The 21,792-nt window shown below is 36.2% G+C and overlaps 1 protein-coding gene across 2 annotated transcripts in view; it reads left to right on the plus strand.

Moving 5' to 3' along the window:
* The window catches only part of ASCC1 (activating signal cointegrator 1 complex subunit 1), a 96,390-nt gene that overhangs the window by 26,824 nt on the left and 47,774 nt on the right, over positions 1-21,792 (plus strand). For both annotated transcript variants that reach the window (XM_054690592.1, XM_037497543.2), the window contains exons 6-7: positions 9,205-9,341; positions 17,044-17,163. In XM_054690592.1, coding sequence (XP_054546567.1) covers positions 9,205-9,341; positions 17,044-17,163 — 257 coding nt within the window. The remainder of the gene's footprint in view (positions 1-9,204; positions 9,342-17,043; positions 17,164-21,792) is intronic.

Raw genomic sequence — 21,792 nt, forward strand, 5'->3', positions numbered from 1 at the left:
CCAAATGCTTTTTTCACCACTCTTATTTAAATAACTTTCCATGTGAATGAGGTTTCTGTCATCTGCCCAGAAGTGATTTTATAGGAATTAGCTATATAAGAAGGAAAGAAAATATACCATGAACATAGGGGAAGGCTCCTATGCTTATTTCCTCTTTTTCTAGAATATCTGAAAGTGAATTAATAGTTCCCTCACAAATAGATATTTTGTACTTATTTGTAGATTTCATGTGCTCATGTAGCATCTTTGACTTTCCAGTAACCCAGACCATTCCTTCTCTTACCAAAAAAGAAACAGAAGTCTGGAGAAGTGAAATGACTTGCCTATTTAAACCTGGTTTGTTACAGAGTGGGAATTAAAACCTTAAAGTCTGTATTTCAGGTACAGGTCTTTTAGAACTAAATTACAAACCTTTTTTTTAATGTATGGAGTTCTTAGAAGATGTATATGTGAATATAATTTGAAGGTTTTTTTTTTTTATCTCTAACTCTTGGCATGTACTATAAAGGCAGAGTGCTATGAATTATTTACATCCTGGGTGCTACACATTTGGATCAGATTCATAGGAGTTCTTTTTAACTATCATGTAATGGAGCCATGACCTTTTGGGTCTATGTTTGAAGAGAGATTTTTTCCTTCTGCTTGCTGACAGATCTGGCAGATGCAACTTGTTATATACCATCTGTATGGAAAGGATAGCTGAGTTTTTAACCTGAGTTGTGAGGAAGCAGAAAGAATGCTTATGTTGGGCTAATCCATACTTTTCTCCTCTGACTTTTCCCCCACGTTTGCTATTTTAGAGTTCATTATTCCTTGTTAATTATTCATGCTGATGGCATTACCAGTGGTGCCCAAGTGCTGGATTAAAAGTGAAATCAATGAAGGGTCTATGATGATGTGATTCCTAGTGGTAAAATTATGGAGCTTCAGATTGAATGAGAGAGTGAAGGTCTAGTATGTGGGACTGCTGTGTTTGAACTCTAAACTGTGGTTTGGTTCTGTGCACAAGCTTTCTCTGGAGGTAGCTTTCGGATGCATATTTTTTGTAATTTGGATGAAACCTATTTAAAAAATAAAGAAACTGAGGCTCATATATGTGACTTAGGCATGAAGAAACACTTTTTTTTTTTTTTCCATCTAGACAAAACTGCCCCAAGGAGTTCCTGTTAACTTCACCTTTGCTTTTCCTTGTTGGGGTCAAGGTCACTACCATTAGAATTTTCAGGCGCCAGCCTGGGTGGCCAACCTAATGGAATAAAATAGTTCCAGCTTCAAGTAATGGTGAACTTGGAGCAGCGCCCAGTGTAATTAAACCCCTGGAGTAAAGAATTTGATGTGGGTTTTTATTCATTTCAATGAAGAGGCTTGTGACTGGGAATATGATATATTTCAAGCAAAGATAAATAGTGTCTCTAGGGATTTATGCCATTGTCTTGAAGATTGTTTGGTTCTACATTAAATTTAGATAATTCAGTAAGAGAAAACTTTTTCTTGATAGATAGCATTGCTAGATAGGGTAAACTTCAGGATGTTTTTCTGTTCATTAAAAGACCTTCAGTTAGGTTGAAGACTGAAATCTTGTGACTCAGAATTCCCCAAAAGATTTCATATTATGTGACCTTTAGTTATTCCATCTGTTCCTTTTCTTCCTTTTTTTTTTTTTTTTTTTGCTTTCTGTGTTTTCCCAGTATCTAGTGTTTTCTTGGCAAGTGAACCTAAATTGTCTAAAATGGTTCTTCCCCAAAGAGTAAGGTAAGTTCTGGAACTTTCCTTGTTTTAGACTGTAAGATAATAAATTTGTGGTGATCCAAGAGGAACACTGAGGAGCAACCTCCAAGCCAGTGGGTGGCTCTCATAGTTATCTCAATGGGAAAAAAGATGGGGTTTTCCAGACTTTACTGCTGACTCCCAGAACTGGGGCAGCTGGGAATTAGGGGCAGAGCACAGCTGACCTGAAAAAGACTGAACACAGGTAGGCCTAACTCCCTTTTTTGGCTTTTGCAAGTCCCCTGGTCTCCGTTCAGTTGATGCTATCTGCTGGTAGGACAGACAGCATCCTGCCATGTGCTGGCCAATAAATTTTTTCTTCTTCTCTCTTTTAGCATTCCCTTTTCTCATTTCCAGTGTAAATCTGCTTTGGGATCTTGTCCTGTATTTTTAAGTGGGCAGGTGGGGGAACCCATTTCCATTTACTCCAGGTTTGCCCCATAGCAGTTATTTGTTAAGCAGCGGCAGGATGCTAACAATTTTAGACTCACAGAAAAGTTGTAAAATTAAGAATAGTACCCTTTACTCAGATCCATGTATTAATATTTTATTCTATTTTTTAAATCATTCTTTCTTTCTGAACCACTTTGGAGTGTATTATATGTCTTGGTCCTTTACCCCTAAATACTTAAATATTTATTTCCTAAGAATAGGAATTTTTTTTTTTTTTGCATAATAGATATATAGCTCTCAACTTCAATAAATTTTACAATGATACTTTTATCTAATTTGCCATCCATGTTCTAATGTTAAATACAGCATTTTTTCCCCATCTGGTGCAGGATCTAGTCTAGGATTAGGTGTTTTATTTCATTGTCACATCTCTTTAATCTCTGTGTATGTGGAAAATTTCTGTGACTTTTTTTTGTGTTTCTTGACATTGACTTTTTTTTCCCCTAAATACCATGCTACTCATTCAAAGTCTGCCTGATGTTTCCTCTTAGGTGGACTAAGGTTATGGATTCCTGGCTGGAACATTGCATAAGTGATGATATATCTTTCTCAGAAGGCATCACATCTAGATACCTTTCATTGGTGCTATTAATTTTTATACCATCCATTCAAAGGTGTTACTTTCTTCGATGTATAGTTACTATTATTTTTCCTTATAAGCAGTAAGCAGTCTGTGGGAAGTTATTTTAAGACTATGCAAGTATTCTGTTCCTTATAAAATTTTCCTTTAAATTTAGCATCCAGTCCTCCCCGGTGGCGCAGCGGTTGAGCGCTGGGTTGCAAAGCTGCCTGCAGCCTCTGCAGCACCAGTTCAATTCCCGACTGCTCCCTGGTCACCGGAGGAGGGTCCCACATGGCGTGCAGCCCTCTCCTGCCGCCTGCTGCTCCCCTCAGCAGTGTGCTTTGGTCCTTCTGCCTGCTCTGCTCCCTGCTCTGGCTCTGGTGAATTCTCTCACCCTCCCGTGCTTCTGACTGTACCCAGTGCTTGTATAAATAAATAAACAAACAAACAAACAAATAAATAAATCTTAAAAAAAAAATTTAGCATCCTTTGATAATTCTTTTTTTTTAAGATTTATTTATTTATGCATTTAAGAGCTGGGGTACAGGCCAGAGATGTGGGGGGGTGGTGAGAGGACCAACCAGAGACAGAGCAGGGAACAGAAGAGGCAGACCAACTGAAGCACACTGCTGAGGGGACCAGCGGGCAAGTCAGGAGAGGTCTGCTTTGCCGTGTGGGTTACTCCCTGGCCTGCCAGGGATCTAACTTGTGCTGCAGAGGCTGCGGATTGCTTCATGGTGTGGTGCTTAACCCCTTGCGCTACCAGGGAGGTCCATCCTTTGATAATTCTTGCCTGAACCAATCTTTGCTTTGATGGTTGCAAAGTATCATTTTCCAATTATAGTATTTTTTCTATGTTTACTGGTTGATTTAGTATTCTGCTGTAAGAAACAACTTTCTTTCCTCTATCAATCATTGATATAGATTAATATATTTCTATTTTTTCAATAATTTATAAATTACTGCTTTTCTTAATTATTTTGGTGCTCAGATTGTCTTGGTTCCTGTATTGTTGACATGCCTACTTTTATTTCTTTAAATATTTTCATACTTTCTAGAATAACAACATGTTCTTTCTTTTATTATTTAATAGTGTCCTGAAAAATGAAACTCCATATCAGTTTTCATTCAACAAGGCCTCTATTGCTGGACATTTAGATATTTTTTTAATATTCTACTATAATAGTGTGCCTCACTTGTGTGCATATGTTTTATATTGTTGGAGATCTATCTTCAGGTTAAATTAGGAAGTGAAATTGCTGAACATATTAGACTGCTGTGGCTCCTGTAACAGAAAGCCATGAATTGAGTGCTTTAACACCAGAAATTTATTTTCTCATAGTTCTGGAGGCTAGAAGTCTAAGATTAAGATGCTGGCAGAGTTGGTGAGTGATGAGGTCTTTCTTCCTTGCTTACAGATGGCTCCCCTTGTGTTGTGTTCTTACCTGACCTTTACTTTGTGTTTACACAGAGTAAAGTGTCTCTTCCTCTTTTTACAAGGGTACTATTCCTAGTGGATAAGGCCCCCACCCTTATGACCTCTATTAACTTTTATTATGTCCTTGAAGGACTTATATTCTAATACAATCACATTGGGGGTTTGGGCTTTAATAATACGGATTTTGTGGGGAGACAATTCAGTTTATAACAGTAAGTCAAAGAGTAATACTTACATACTTTTTGTTTTGTCAGATATTTCTTATTACCACAGAAGTTGTATACCATTTGCATTTTCACTAGCAATGTATGAAAGTGCCTGTTTCCCCACAGCCTCTCCAATAGAGTATATTGAAATTGGTATTCAGTGATGAGGTCTTTTTATGTGAGTGAAATTGTACATCTTCCCCTATATTTGAGTAATTTTTGTATCTTTGTTTTTGTAAAGTGTTTGTCTTTTGTCTACTGTTCAATAGATTTCTTACTCATTTTTTCCTTTGATTTGATTTGATTTATTTTATTTTTTAAAGATTCATTTATTTATGCATATAAGAACTGGGGTACAGGCCAGAGGTGTAGCGGTGAGAGTATTCACCAGGGACAGAGTGGGGAACAGAACAGGAGGATGTACTGAAATACAATGCTGAGAGGAGCAGCAGGTGAGTCATAAGACTCGGTCTGCTGCACCATGTGGGTCACCTCCCTGGCCAGGGATAGAACTCATGCTACAGTGGCTGCTGAGTAGTGCTGTATCTTAACCCCTTGTGCCACCTGGGCGGCCCCCCTCCTTTGATTTTTTTTTTCCCTTGGACTGGTAGGTTTATTTATTTATTTTTTTTACTCTTTTATTTATTTATTTTTATCTTTTTTTTTTTAAACAATTATTTGTTTCCTCCCACCCTCTCAGGGTGAGTCCCCATAGAATTTCCTTCCCCAAGGCACCCGTACACCATCACCACAGTCCCCTGTGCTCCTCCCTCCCTCCCTCTCACCCCTCTCCCTCCTCTTCCCCTGTAGGATGTCTCTGGTTTACAATTGTCTGTTTTTGCTTTGTTGTGTTTTGTTCTGTTATTATTATTATTTTTTACACTGATGTCTTATTTGGTTCCCCTATATTTCTGTTATAAGTGAAACCATCCAATATTTTTCTTTTTCCTTCTGGTTTATCACTGAGCATAATTCCTTCTAGCTCCATCCACGTTGCTGCGAATGGCATGAGTTTATCTTTTTTATTGCTGAATAATATTCCATTGTATATATATATACCACATCTTCTTAATCTAGTCATCTAGACATTAACCAAAACAGAAAGACACCCCACTGATTGGGAAAAAATCTTTGCACTCCATTCAACTGATAAGGGACTGATCACAAAGATATACAAAGAACTCACAAGGCTCAACAAAAACAAAATAAACAATCCAGTCAAGAATGGGCAGAAGAACGTAAAAGACATTTCTCCAAAGAGGAAATGCAAATGGCCAACAGGCATATGAAAAAATGTTCAACATCCCTTATTATCAGGGAAATGCAAATCAAAACCACACTGAGATACCACCTTACACCAGTAAGAATGGCACATATCAAAAAAGCAAGCAACAACAAATGTTGGAGAGGATGTGGTGAAAAAGGAACTCTCTTACATTGCTGGTGGGAGCGCAAACTGGTCCAACCACTATGGAAAGCTGTCTGGAGGTTCTTTAGACTACTAAAAATGGAGCTACCAGACAACCCGGCAATTCCACTACTAGGGATCTACCCAAAGGACACAAAAACATTGATTCAAAAGAACACTTGTACACCTATGTTTATTGCAGCACTATTTACAATAGGTAAAACCTGGAAACAACCCAAATGCCCCCTCCTTTGGTTTTATTTATTTTATTTTATTTTTTTAAAGATTTATTTATTTATGCATACAAGAGCTGGGGTACAGGCCAGAGGTGTGGGGGGTGAGAGGATTCACCAGAGACAGAGCAGGGAACAAAACAGGCAAATTGACAAAAGTACACTGCTGAGGGGAGCAGCGGGTGAGACACGAGAGGTCTGCTGCGTCATGTGGGTTTCTCCCTGGCTGGCTGGGGATTGAACTCGTGCTGCAGATTGCTTCATAGTGCGGTGCTTAACCCCTTGCGCCACCAGGGAGGCCCACCCTCCTTTGATTTTAAAAAGTTCTTTATATATTGAAATATTAATTCCTTACTCATATATGTAGTGATGAGTATTGCAAATGTTATTTTCTAGTATATTGTCTCTTGACTTTGTAATTCTCCTCCATCCCTGACTGTTATTTCTCTTTGCCATGTAAAAGTTTTCTGTTTTCAGGTATTCAAATGTATCTGTTGTTTCTTTTTTCCATCTGGATTTCAGGACTTTTTTTTTTTTTGAGATTGTTTGCTTATGCATACAAGAATTGGGGTACAGGCCAGAGGTGTGGGGGGAGTGAGAGGAGTCACCAGAGACACAGAGGAGAGCAGAATATCGGGTCTTAGTTCAAGAAAAGTATTTTTTTATATTCATGTTAAAGAGAACTTCATGTTTTCTTTCTTGTATAGTTTTGTTTTTACATTTCAGTCTTTGATTTGGTATTTATTCCTGTGTGTGATGCAAGGAATGGATATAATTGTGTTCTTTTTCCAAATGGCTGTTTATTTGCCCCATATAATCTATTAACAAAAAGCACATTTGCCTCAGTAATTTGAGATATGAACTTTATCATCTTCAAAGATGAACTTTATCATCTTCAAGCAGTGTTTTCACATTATAGATTGAATGGCTTTTGGTAAGTTATATAGAAACAGTCAAATAAAAATGAGGAAATAAAAGCTTAAATGAGGAACTAGACCAAATAGATTTCATAGATACCTACTGAACACTGCCCCCAAACCACGGCATATACATTTTGTCAAGTGCACATGGAATGCTTAAAAGAATAGACTATAGACTAGGACACAAGTCAATTGTCAGTAAAACTACAAAGATCAGAATTATATCAAACACTCCTCTAACCATAATACCACAAAGCCAAAAATCAACTACTTAACACACACACATACAAATGGAAGAACTATGAATACATGGAGACTAAATAGTGTGCTGATTAATAGCTATTAGATAAAGAGCAAATTAAAGCAGAAAAAAATACCTGAGATTAATGAAAATTAGAACACAAATTACTAAAATTTATGGGATGCAGTAAAAGTGTTATTTTAAGGAGCATGATAACTGTAATACAGGCCCACTTTAAGAAGCAAGAAATAGCCCAAGAAAACATTTTAATGCTCTACCGAAAGTAACTTGAAAAAGAGGAGCAAACAGGGCCCAAAATTAGTAGAAGGAAGGAAATGATAAGAATAAGAGTGGAAATAAATGATATACACATCAAAAAGACTGTACAAAAAAATCAATCAAACTAAGAGTTGGTAAACAAAAGACAAGCCTCTAGTGAGGCTAACAAAGAAAAGAGGAAAGAAAACTTAAATAGAATCAGTTATGAAAGAGGAGAAATTACCACAGCACAGAAATACAAAGGATAGGAAATTACTACCAATAACTATATGCCAAGAAATTCTGTGAACTTAAAGAAATGGACATATTTCTAGATCAATATAACTTAGCAAGACTTACCTAGGAAGAAGAACATGAGTTGAACGAACCGATCACAAACACAAAAATGAAACAGCAATTAAAAAATCTTCCCCCAAACGAAAGTGCAGGACCATCTAACTTTACAAAGGAATTTTATCAAACCTTTTAATTACAGTTAATACTTATCTTCTTCAAATTCTTTTTAAAAATACCAAAGAGGGAACACTTCCTAATACAATAGGGTAAAACATTGCCCTAATATTGAAACTAGATAAAGACAGCACAAGAAAATTATAGACCAATATTCCTAAGGAACACTTATGGAAATATCTTCAAGAAAAGAGTAGAAAATCAAGTCAACAATGTATCACTAAGATTTTACACCACAATCAAGTGAGGTTTATCTCATGGATGCGAGAATGATTTAATTTATGTAAATCAATGACTATAATACCTCATACTAACAAAAGTAAAAATAAAAGTCATTTGATAATATTCAGCACCCATTTATGATTAAAGATCTAAACAAGCGGGGAATAGAAGGAACCTACCTCTGTATAATATGGGACTTTTATTACAAACAACAGTCAATATTAAAAAAAAAAAAAAGCTAAAAGCTTTCCCCTTAAAGCAAGAATGACCACAGTGACCACTTTTTTTTTTAAGATTTATTTTTATGTATGCATACAAGAGCTGGGGTGCAGGCTGGAGGTACGGAGGGGTAAGAGGATTCACCAGAGACAGAGTGGGGAGCAAAACAGGCAGATCTACTGAAATACACTGCTGAGGAGAGCAGTAAGTAAGACAGGAGAGGTCTGCTGCGCCATGTGGGTCAGCTGCCTGGCTGGGGCTCGAACTCATGCTGCAGTGGCTGTGGATAGTTTACTAGTGCTGACGCTTGACCGCTTGAGCCACCAGGGAGGCCCTCTGTAGATTGTCTTTTTACTTTCTTGATTGTGATCTTTGATACACAAAAGTTTTTAATTTTGATAGTTTAATTTATCTGTTTCTTTCTTTTCTTGCCCATAATATTTGTGTCATATCTGAGAATCCAGTGTCAATAAAATGATCATGATGATTCCTCCCTTATTTTTTGTCTGTTTATGTTTTTAGCTCTTATATTAGGTCATTGATAGATCCACTTTGACACTATTTTTGTATAATACAAAGTGGGTTCCTGCTTCATTCTTTTACATGTGAGTATTCAGTAATCCCAAAGTCATTTGTTGAAGAGATTCTTCTCTCCTTAAATTGTCTTGGCACAATTGATTGAAAATCAATTAATCATAGATATGTTGGTTTATTTCTGGACTGTCAAGTCTATCCCACTACTTTTTTTATTTTCTGTATGGACTGAGTTTCCTGTTTTTGTTTTTTTCTTTTTTCTTTTATAACAGGATCCTGGTGTTGACAGCACCATTTTCCAGAATCCCAAAAAGCTTCACCTAACTATTGGGATGTTGGTACTTTTGAGTGAACAAGAGATCCAGGAAACATGTGAAATGCTGCAGCAATGTAAAGAGGAGTTCATTGAGTGAGTAAGCACAGAATGGTGAAGGATGGTCACACCATACTGACTTCTTTTTGTTATCACAGACTTGTTTTTGAACTAGTGAGCTGACTGACGTGGGAATAGGGTTTGTTGATGCAGCCATTTGTAACACTTAATATTGTGCCATTGCCTAAAATGTTCATTAACAGGACACCCCATTATTTTCTCCAAAAGGGAATCCTCTTAATTACATGTCCAAGAGTATAGGCTATAGTGTCAGTATACTGTAGTATTAGTTTTCTGTGCTCTTGTAATATAGTACTATAACCTTGGTGGCCTGAGATAATACGGATTTATTATCTTATGGTTCTGTGGAGTAGAAAGCTGATAGGGGTTTCAGTCAGCTACATCAGGTGTTGAAAGAGTTTTGTTCCATTCTGGAAGTTCTAGGGGAGACTCCATACCTTGCCTTTAAAGTCCAGCTTCTTGAGACCATCTAGATTTCTTGGTTAGTGGCCCCCTTCCTCTATCTTCAGCACTGACAGCATTGCATCTTTCTGATCCTTCTGTTGTCACATTCCCTCTCCCTTTACTCCATTTACTTAGAATGTTGAAAAATAAGAACTTTGAGAACTGACTCACTTGGGGAAAAAAAAGGGTTTTTTAATTCAGCTGTAATATGCAGAGCTGATATTCTTCTAACATGGCCTTGTAGAAATGGGTTACTGGGTTCATTGGGTAAAATGTGATAAGAGAATTAATTTTTTTCCAGTTATTTTATATGGGAAGCCATGTAATTTGATGACTTATTTGTGGACCAGTTTTCTTTTTCCATAAATTAGTTTGAAGATAGGTGTTTTTGTTTTTTTTAAATATTTATTTATTTATGCATAAAAGAGCTGGGATGTAGGCCAGAGGTGTGGGTGGGGGGAGGGTGAGAGGATTCACCAGAGACAGAGTGGGGAGCAGAACAGGCAGATCTACTGAAATACACTGCTGAGGGGAGCAGCGGGTGAGACAGGAGAGGTCTGCTGCACCATGTGGGTCACCTCCCTGGCCAGGGATCGAACCCTGTGCTGCAGTAGCTGTGGATAGCTTAATAGTGTTGATGCTTAACCCCTTGCACCACCAGGGAGGCCCAGGTAGGTAAATCATAAGCTGACTAGGTTTGCAGTCTGCCTGTTCCTGTTGAATCTCAAAAACCAGAGAATACTTATTTTTGTTTTTCTTTGGTCAGCAATGGACATAGCTTTTCTATTTTACCTAAAATTAAAAATAATTTGATGTCTGTAATTAGATATTTACATTTTTCTTACTTAAAATTTTACGTTTAACCTTACAAAGCAGAACAACTTTACCAGCTTTCAGCATCAGTTCTGATTTTTTAACTTGTTCCCAGATCACTTTTTGCTAAATGAAACTGAAAGCAGCTGTATTTTCTTGACTGCCTCTGGGAAAATCCTGCTAAGAAAAAATTTAGATTTAGATAAAATATTTGTTTAGAGAAGTATTTGTTTTTTTACCTTATGAAAATCAGGTCACAGGTTTTTAATCACTGCAGCTCTATACTGAGCTATGTGAGGATTTAGCTGAGTTCTTCCCTTTTATGTCTTTTGGTGCCTTTTGTGATTAAATGCCAACTCTGAACCCTTTGAGTATGTCAGGGTTGGTGTGCATAGAGAATGAAGAGCAGCCTTAATAGTTCCTAAGAATTTTTAACATGACAGGATGAAAACAGTAATTGTAGTTTTCCAATTCAGCAAAGCTTTTGAAATAGGACAAAGTTACCCTGCCAAAAATCTGCAGTGCAGGCAAAATTTTTTTAAAAATGCTCTTTTTAAAAAGGTGGAAAGATTTGAAGCCAGCAAGTAAAGCAGACATTCCCAACCCTCTTTCACCTTGCCCTGTGCCACACACACTTGTTTAAAAATATGTAGTGCAAAATTAATTTGCTTCTGAGAAGAAGGAGAAGAAACAGAATTGGTTATTTGGATTGGTTAGAAATGTCTTGTTTCCCTAAAATGAAGAAATGTCTACTTAAAAAAAAAATGTTTCAAAAAAAAAATGTTTCTTTAAAGACTTGGTGAATAAAATGCATTACCTGACTTTTTTCTTCCCTTTTTGCTCTTTGACCTCAACCTTTGTATATGGTATACTTTGAAAAAATGTCAATAAATAATTGCATTTCTAACCTGAACCTTTTATGATATAAAAATCCCAAATTAAATATAAAAAGGTAAACCTTGAAAACGAGTATACTAGTATACATACTTTGCCATCATTTGATTTGCTGACCTTATTAATTGAGGTGTAAATAAATATGACTATGGACAGTTGAATATTTGTTTTAAATGTGGGAATGGTTTTGGAATTTAAGGGGTATTATCTGACTAGACACAGAACTTTGATTTCAGTTCTTAGGCTAATGACTTATGTAGCTGTATAGATTTTGAATGAATGATTCACAGTGTTCAGTAAATGCTGAAGCTCCAAATGTGTCCCTAGTGACTTTTCTTTGTGAGATGTAGAACACAAATACAGCGATGGCTCTGAGTATGTAGTCTGACAAATATGTAGTACTTTTTTAGCTCCAGTATCGTTCTACTTATACCTAAGTGTTCCCAATAGGCTTGAGGTAAAACCCAGTTACAAGTTAAAAAGGGATAAGAAAAGGAGGAAAAATACTCTTGGACAAATGTGGGTTCCTAATTGCCTCAGATGTCACTTAATTGAAAAGTAGATCCATTGATGTCCCAGGAGAAACAGTTTGGTCCTCAAGACAAAGAGGATTTAGCAGGCAAACCAGTGGATTTCTTTTTGCTCTTTACTCTCCCTCTTGGTAAATCCGAGGGGTAGATAGAAAGAGTTTCTCTTTCTACTCTGTTTCATTTATTTATTTTATTTGGTACCACATTTAATTCCAAGGATTTGAGGTAATTTATAGTGAGGCAACATATATAAAAGAAATGTTAAAATGTTAAAAACCAGAAATCGTAAATATGCAATAGGGATAAAATTCTGCCTGAAAACCAAGGTAAGGTCATTGTACTTGAACCCTAGCATTTAGTACTGTTCTTGGGCACCAGTATACTTGAACTAAATTCCCAAAAGAAACATACCAATTAATTACAGTTCTTATCTGATCAAAAAGTTTAACAATTTTTTATAAGTGAATCCTTTTCTGATGCTCAATCCAAGAAAAACTTGTCATGTAAATCTGAAATAGAGAAGCCAGTGTTTTCATCAGGACTTTTGTAGAAGATGCCAAAATGTTGTTTACATTGCTTTTTATTGTATTGTTCCCTAGAAATAGAGTATATCATTAAATATAATCCAGTGAAAACATTTTAATGGGAAACTAAACTTTTGGTGATTTAAATATGCGTGGTTATAGCTGAAAACACATAGAGGAGCATATAGTCAGTATGAAACCTTTTTTTTTTTTAAGATAATTTTTCTTGACTGTAGTTTGATAGGAGTAAATGGTGGCCTTTTATAGTGGATTCTCTGTTAATTTGATTAGAGTTACACTTATGGGGTAGGACTCTCTAAAAGGGTCTTGGATTTTTCTTAATGTGTCCAGAGCAGGTCTCTTTTTTACCTTGGTATGGGAACTAAAGGTTGATGAAGGCTCTGTGAGATCTGTTCCTTTTATTTATTTTTTAAAAAAGATTTATTTTTTATTTATACAATAGCTGGGGTACAGACCAGAGGCACGATAGGGTGAGAGGATTCACCAGAAACAGAGTGGAGAGCAACAGGCAGACTGACTGAAACACACTGCTGAGGGGAGCAGCGGGAGCTACAGGAGAGGTCTGCCCCGCTATGTGGGACTCTCCCTGGCCGGCCAGGAATCGAACCCACGCTGCAGAGGCTGCAGACAGCTTCACAGTGTTGTGCTCAACCCGCTGCACCACCGGGGAGGGCTGCTACTTTTATTTTTTAAGAATACAGATTATTTTTAGTTGAAAACAATGAGATCCCTAAAGTCTCACAGAAGCTTCTCTCCTTCCTCAGTCCTTTGCCCTTCCCCAATCAAAGAAGAGATCTCATGTCCTAAGCTTCTGCCCTTTTCCTAATCATTGCTCCTCCTTTGATGATCTAGAAAAATGTAGTTTGAAGGATCTCGTCCAGTTGTAGGTTTATCAATGAACATGTCCTCTCTAACGAAGAATCTAATCTTTAAGAGTAAAGATCAAGGGGCCTCCCTGGTGGCGCAAGGGGTTAAGACGCAATCTATGAAGCTAACTGCAGCCACTGCAGCACGAGTTTGATCCCCAGCCAGGGAGCAACCCACATGGTGCAGCAGACCTCTCTTGACTTGCCCACTGCTCCCATCAGCAGTGTATTTCAGTCAATCTGCCTGTTCTGTTCCCCACTCTATCTCGGGTGGATACTCTCACCGCCCGCATCTCTGACCTGTACTCCCTTTCTTGTATGCATGAATAAATAAATCTTTAAAAAAAAAAGTAAGGATCACGTAAGTAACCCCTTCCTTGTCTGTTATGAAATCTGCCCCCCTCCTTGTTTGTTACCCTAAACACAAGATAAGTATCCCCAGTCTACTCTGATATTCTTTGGAGTTTACAGTCATGTAAATTCTCAACTTGTACGTTATTAAATTGATTTTTTTCTTTGTTAAGCCATCTGTTTTGCTGTTTTGATTACTCACCCAGCCTAAGAAGAATCGGGAGGGGTACAGTATGATTTCCTTTGTTCCCCTATTCATTGTATTATTGATTGAGCTCAGATAACAGCTCAGAACCGGCTTGCATTTTGGAATATCACATTTATTGCACATGGCCACAGGGATACTTATGATATTCTCAAATATCTGTCTAAAAATAGTTACTTGGTTTCTTACTGAGAAAAGTTTTGATCTTGTACAATATTACAGCCTTGAAGTTTCAAGGAAATCTTTACCATTAAGATTCTTAGGCTACAAAGAGTCTCTCTCTGACCTCAGTTCAATATGAAGAGGACTTTTTCCTTTAGCTTTTTTTGAATTGTCTTTTGATGGATCCTAAAATCCTTTTGTCTTTGAGCCAGCACATTTTATTCAATAACACTTTAGGAATGTGTCCACATTTCCCTCCACATTGTCTAGAACAGCTCCTCTGTTTTACAGTAGAACATCCAATCATTGTTTACTAGATATTTATTGAGTACTTACTTAATACAGGTGCTGTGACAGGTTCAGGGATATAGGAATGGATAAGATATATAGGTCCTTGACCTTAGGGGGTTTGGAGAAGGCTGTGTGGTAAGGTGATTTATAGCTGGGTTTCAGCTTGGCACAGCAAGACCTTTTCAGGTTAAACTGTAAGTCTGTGTAAAGGGTCTGGAGCACAGCAGGATGGCAGGGTTTTATAGTAGTAGGACATAGTAGTAGGAAACAGTAATTTTAGAAAAGTTAAAAATTGCATATGAACAAAAATAGCACTTGTAATCTTCACACTTACATATAATGACCATTAACACATTGGAATATCTATTCCCATACATTTTTTATAAGTGTATATGTGTTTTTTTGTGCAGGTATAATTTACTTACATTAGATCTTTTTTTTCTAAGATTTATTTATTTATTTATACAAGAACTGGGGTACAGGCTAGATTCTTGGGGAGGTGAGAGGATTCACCAGAGACAGAGCGGGCAACAGAAAAGGTAGACTGATGAGGGGAGTAGCGGGCAATACAGGAGAGGTCTGCCGTGCCATGTGGGACCCTTGCCGGTGGGCCGGTATCGAACCCATGCTGCAGAGGCTGCGGACAGCTTCACAATGCAGCGCTCAACCGCCTGCACCACCAGGGGAGGCCCCACTTACATCAGATCTTAAGTGCAGTTGATGAATTTTGATAAATGTATGCAATCGCCCCATGAAGCTCCCTCATTCCTATTTCCAGTAAATTCACTTCTTCCAGAAGTACCTGTGTTCTGATTTGTATTACCATAGGTTCATTTTGTTTATTCTTTAATGTCATATACATAGAATCATTCAGTATATACACTTTTGTGTTTGGCTTCTTTGCATTTTTTTAATTTTAATTTTTTAATGGATAATATATTGACATGGTTCGAAATTTTATTTTTTTTTAAAGATTTATTTATTTATTTATTCATACAAGCACTGGGTACAGTCAGAACATGGTTCGAAATTTTAAAGGTACGAAGGATATGCAGTAGAGTTTCCTTCCTTACCACTGTTACTTCCCTAGCTACTTGCTCTCCTCTATAGAGGCAACACATGTTGCCTGTTTCTTTGTATCCTTTCAGAAATTTTAAGTATGTTTAAGCAAATATATATGTGTAAATTTTCTTAATCCCCATCTTTTTTTAAAGATTTATTTTTATTTATGCATACAAGAACTGGGGTATAGGCCAGAGGTGTGGGGGTGGGGTGTATGTGAGAGAATTCACCAGAGGCAGAGTGGGGAGCAGAACAGGTGGATTGACTGAAATACACTGCTGAGGGGAGCAGCGGGCAAGACAGGAGAGGTTTGCTATGCCATGTGGGTTAGCTCCCTGGCCAGGGATAGAACTCATGCTGCAGTGGCTACCAACAGCTTGAGAGCTCTGATATTTTAATCCCTGCACCACCAGGAAGGCCCTGTTGTATACTTTTTTGAAATTTAAAAAGATAATCATTTTGTATCAGTGCGTGAATTCTCTGTATAGCTAATCATGTTTAGCTAATCTGCTGCTCACAGTATTCTGATTTATTTAATCAGTACCATGTAATTGGACATTTAGTCTGTTGCTAATCTTTTGCTACTCCAAACAGTGCAAAATTCTATACATAAGTTATTTCTCATGGGTATGAATTTATTTCTGTTGCATCATATCAGAAGGCACATATCACTTGGTGGTTTCTTTTTTGCTGTGTGATAAACTTGATCTCTGGGTTCAGATGTAGTCAGCTTTATCCATTGTTTATGGAGTTCCCCTTGCTGGGATCCTTTTATCTCTTCTCCAGTCTTTTCCCTAACTTTTAGCAGCCATTGGTGATTATTACCTAGATCTTTTATTTGTCAGGGCCTGCAAAATGGTGCTTTCTAATTTCATTATTGCTTCTACATTTATCACTTGGAATTCTTCTGTAAGAACTTTCCTTTATGAACTGCAGCTGGAAGTTCAGCTACTAGTTTTGATTCCTTTTCTTTGGGAATTTTATTGTAAAGAGTGTCAATTTTTTTTTTCAGCAAGCTAATATCTTGAAAGAGGGGAAAAATGATCATGAATTTGTAGCTGAATTTATAATTATTTCCTTAGACTTGGATCCTAGAAATGAAATTGCTTGGACAAAAGGTTTCCATTCTTGAAACCTTTTTATAAATATTGCCAAATTGCTCTTAAAGATAAGTATACTGATTTACACCTCCACCATTATTATATGAAATACTATTTGTAATTTGTAGATGAACTGAAGTAATACCTGAGAGTTGTGAAGTACAGTAAATGTCTTTGTCTATCAAAATGTCATGGTTTGGCTTTTTCTTAGGGAGTACTGATAAACTACATTCGGATAAACATAGTATGGCTTTGTAAATATTTGTTTTTACAGTTTGTATGCATTGAAGATATATTAATTTTGAAATTAGAATGATAGATTAAGGCTGTTGGTAAAAAATGAAACCCAACAACTTATTTTTTGTAATCTTTGACCATGTGTATTAACCATGTTTCAAAATATAATTACCATCTTAGCTGAACATTTCTAGAAATCTAATTTTTTCTTTTGCAGTGATATTGCTGGGGGCAAACCCCTGGAAGTAGAGATGGCAGGGATAGAGTACATGAATGATGATCCTGCTATGGTGGATGTTCTCTATGCCAAAGTTCATATGAAAGATGGTTCCAACAGGTATGTTTCTGGAATACTTTTTTTCAGTATTGAAAAATTTGAGGTTTCTAACAGCATTCCTGGAAGATCAGCTACTAGTTTTGATTCCTTTTCTTTGGAATTTTATTGTAAAGAGTGTCTTTTTTTTTTCCAGTAAGCTAATATCTTGAAAAAGGGGGAAAAATTATCAGACTTTTAGTGATAATTATTGATAACTTGGTGATAAATTATCCAAGTATGGTGGATCCAAGTAACTCAGCATTTATGGAACTCAGTGCTTCCTTCATGTTTTCCAGGATAATAGGAGGCAAGAAGAATGGCATATATAGGATGGTAGTTTCAAAAGGGACACATGCAGATCCACTGAATATTAGAACAAAATGGCAATGGTAATTTTGCTAAATTCACAGGATTATTAGGATTAAATTGATCAAAATAAAATGATCAGAACAATTAACATCATCAAAACCTACATTAAGAAATGTTTACTATTTTTAATTTTTGTTATTATCACAACTAGGATATTTCTGAATCTAGCCTAGGTATCCAGAACCATTTTCAGGATCAGTTACATTTTTTAGTCTACTTAAGGCATTAAGTGAATAGAGGAGCCCAACTTGAATCGGAAGTTTCTTTTCATTTTTTTTTTTTTTTTTTTTTTTTTTTCCATTAGCTCAGAATAGAATGAAACTCATATTAAATCAGAAATCCTCTGGAGAAAATCTTAAGTCTCTAGGTAGGCCTTAAATTGATTTGCTTTCCTATAGGCTCTCTTAAGATTTTTCTTATCTCAGTTTGAATTGATAATTCTAATTGACTCCTATCTTAATTCAGTTGGAAGTGAATTTTGAGGGGAAAGGAAGGGGAGATTGGCATAGAACTAGTTTGTCTGTGTGTGTTCTGGATCTAATTTATCTTTTCCAAGATAATTGGCGTGTGCCTCAAGAGCATACTAATGACCCTGCTGTAAAAACTAGGGGCACATTATTATTTAACAGGAGATTATATGCTAGCACATCCCAAAGCCTCATTATTAGGTTAGAATTTGCTATCTGGTATGGATCATTTACTTTGTATTCTAAGTAATTATTGTCCAAATTCCTTTACTGTGTCAGGGGGTTACTATATGTGGGATAGAGGATACTATATATGGGGTAGTTTACTCTTCAATTTTGTAAACAGAAACTAAATCATAAGATAGTAAATCTCAAATTCTTTGGTCTCATATCTCTTTAATTTCCTAAAAATTACCCTAAAGAGCTTTTATTTATGTGGGTTATATCTGTTCAATATTTAACTTATTAGAAGTTAAAACTGAGAAATTTAATATTTGTTCATTAATTTGAAGCAGTAGTAATACAATAATTTATTATTTGTATAAGTAACACCTTTTTTTTTTTTAAGATTTATTTATTTATGCGTACAAGAACTGGGACACAGGCCAGAGGTGCGGGGGTGTGAGAGGATTCATTAGAGACAGAGTGGGGAACAGAACAGGCAGAATGAAATACACTGCCAAGGGGAGCAGCGGGTGAGTCAGGAGAGGTCTGCTGCGACATGTAGCTACCCTGCTACTCCCCTCAGCAGTGTATTTTGGTCAGTCTGCCTGTTCTGCTCCCTACTCTGTCTCTGGTGAATCCTCTCACCTCCACCCACACACCTCTGGCCTATACCCTAGTTCTTGTATGCATAAATAAATTTAAAAAAAATTTTTTTATGAGAATTTGGACTTTAGGTGATTTCCTGTAATAGATATACATGTTGATTCTCAATGTTCTTAAAATTTGGAATTTGTTTAATTTGAACTTTATATAATGTTAAAATTGAAATTTATATAATGTTACTTGAAATTTATGTAATGTTAAAATAAAAAAATTTAAAATGCATATATAATGCTATCTCAGGTGTTTCTACTGATTCTAACAGACTGCATTATAACTCATCTTGTTTAGAGAACTGATGGGTATAAGCATGCAAAAAAAAATGTAGTGAGAAAATAGGCATTGTTTCACCTTTTTGTAAATATCTTTAATAGAAGACTGTTAGGTTCTCACATCTGCTTTGTTATTCAATCTGTCTGATATGTTGTTTTGATTCGAAGTATATGAAAAAAATCTGGCCTTTTGCAGACATGTAAATTGGAAAAGCGAGGAGTACTTTACTGACTTGTTTATAATTGTAGATATTTGATATCACACTAAAACTTAAAGTCATAATTTTTTGAAGCATCAGTTGCAAAGTGAAATCTGAAATCATATTAGTATCATACTCATTAAAATCCATTTGACCAACATTATATTTTAACTGGCTCTTTTAACCCATACACAGTTTTTAAACAAACAAAACATTGAGTTATGCAGATCTTCCAAATGTTGGCACATTTCATTATGAAGTACTAAAAATGTCTTAATATACTTCCAGCTTCATTAAAATCTTGCATATTGAGAAGCGGTCAAGCTTGTGGTGACAGATACATATTTTCCAAAATTCTGACTTTCACCTTTCAGCAAAAAATACTGGTTACTGTTTTCCTTGAAGTTCTTTTTTGAGAAAATGTGTCCCAAGTAGCCAAATCTCAATATAATTTGTTAGTTGTTCTTTCAAATAAAAATGGCGTTGCATGGAAGAGAGGCCAGTTCAGCTCATAGCCCAGCCAACCTCGCAAGTACTTTTCCTCTAGACAGTCATCTACTCAGATACACAGCCCAAGTGCTTTATATATACTTATAATCTATTACACAAATATTAAAAGACATGCACTCAAAGGCTGAGATTTGTTAAAATTGATCCTTTTTACTCCTTCAACAAAAATGAAACTGGTTTTCATTTTAGTGAAATGTATAGTAAATATATAGTGCAGAGCATATTAATAGTAGTATAATTTGATACTAGTGACCTACTTAGTACTTAATCTGTACTAAGGAGCCAGCAGTTTTACCTACCATTGCTTTTTTTTGCACTAACAGTGTAAATGTCATTATAGTAAAAAAGGCAAATAACATAACATAAGTATTTTAGAAATAGGTTTCATCTCATAGGACTCCTTAAAAGAGTCTCAGGGAACTTCCATAGACATACCATACTGTGAGAATCTCTGCTCTAAATAAGATTTATTTAGAATATTTATGGTTGCATAGTTTCCAGGGAAATTATAATTAACTTTTGTTTAGCCCTTGCACTTCCTTGGCACTGTGCTTAGATTGTATTACCACCATTTTATCTTCATGCTTCTGTATGAGATAGATTGTTCTTATGCCCACTTTGTAGATCAAGGCATCTCAGAGAGTTTAGTAAGTAAATTGACTGAGGAACACATAGAAAGCACAATCATGCTCTGAAACCCTATGCTGTAATGAAGAAGGTTTTCAGTGTGTGTATGCTAGATTGAGTAGGAGAGACAATTTTCTAACTATTACTCCTAGAGTAAGATGGAAAATTGTGACCCACTTTTTTTGGAAAATGATAAAATTCACATAATGTTTTTAAAAAGCCACTATCTTAACCATTTGAAAGCATGTAATTTAGTGGCATTAAATACATTAACAACATTGTGCAACCATCACCACTGTCTAGTTCCAAAACATTTTTATCACTTCAAAAGGAAATTCCATACCCATTTAGCTGTCACTCTCCATTCTTCCCTACCACCATATCTCTTTTCCCTGCCCCTAATAAACAATAATGTATTAATTCTCTATGGATTTGACTATTCTGGATATTTCCTATAAACAGAGCTATATAAGGTGTCCTTTGGTGCTTGGCTTCTTTTACTGAGCATATTATTTTCAAGGTTTATCTATCTTGTAGCTTGTATTAGTACTTCATTCCTTCCTATGGCTAAATAATACTCCATTGAATGAAGATACCACTTTTTTATTCCTTTATAAGTTGCTACACATTTGGGTTGTTTCTGCCTTTTGGGGATTCTTATTAGAGCTGTTCGCAATTCTTTTGGGATGACTCATGTCTTTAAAATATATCATAGACATGGTTATGGTTTTTCTGTTCTTTCTTTTTTTAAAAAAAGATTTATTTATGCATAAAAGAGTGGGGTGTAGGCCAGCGGTGTGGGAGAAGGGGGGGATAGTAAGAGATGGAGTGAGGAGCAGAACAGGTGGAGTGACCAAAATATACTGCTGAGGGGAGAGGTCTGCTGTGCGGTGTGGGTTAGCTCCCTGGCTGGGGATCCAACTCATGTCTCAGTGGCTGGCGATAGCTTCATAATGCAAGAAGAGACTTAACTCCTTGTGCCACCAGGGAGGCCCATTTTTTATTTTCTTGATTAACTTTGTAATTTTATAGGCCATTATACTCGGCCTGACCTCTATTTGTTTCCTTCTGTGATGGGAATTATGTAATTTTTTGTTGATACTTACTATAAACTTAGCTGTTATAAAGCTTAAATCTATGCTAACCTCTAGATATCTGTTAACATGAAGCTACGTGGAAAATTACGATGTTTCACTAAATAAAATAGTGACTTTTTTTCTAATCTATGACTTCAAGTATATTTTAATATATAGATGGCATAGACTTCAGTTCTGATTTACGCTACTCTTGATGACTTTCAGAGGCAAAAAGAGTGGTCAAAGAGAAAGAATGATAAAATCATTACTTTGTAATTTGTTTCCATTGGATATGTTTGCCTTT

Source organism: Talpa occidentalis, unplaced genomic scaffold (assembly GCF_014898055.3).
Source record: "Talpa occidentalis isolate TD23 unplaced genomic scaffold, MPIMG_talOcc4v2.1 talOcc4.8, whole genome shotgun sequence".
Lineage (NCBI taxonomy): Eukaryota > Metazoa > Chordata > Mammalia > Eulipotyphla > Talpidae > Talpa > Talpa occidentalis.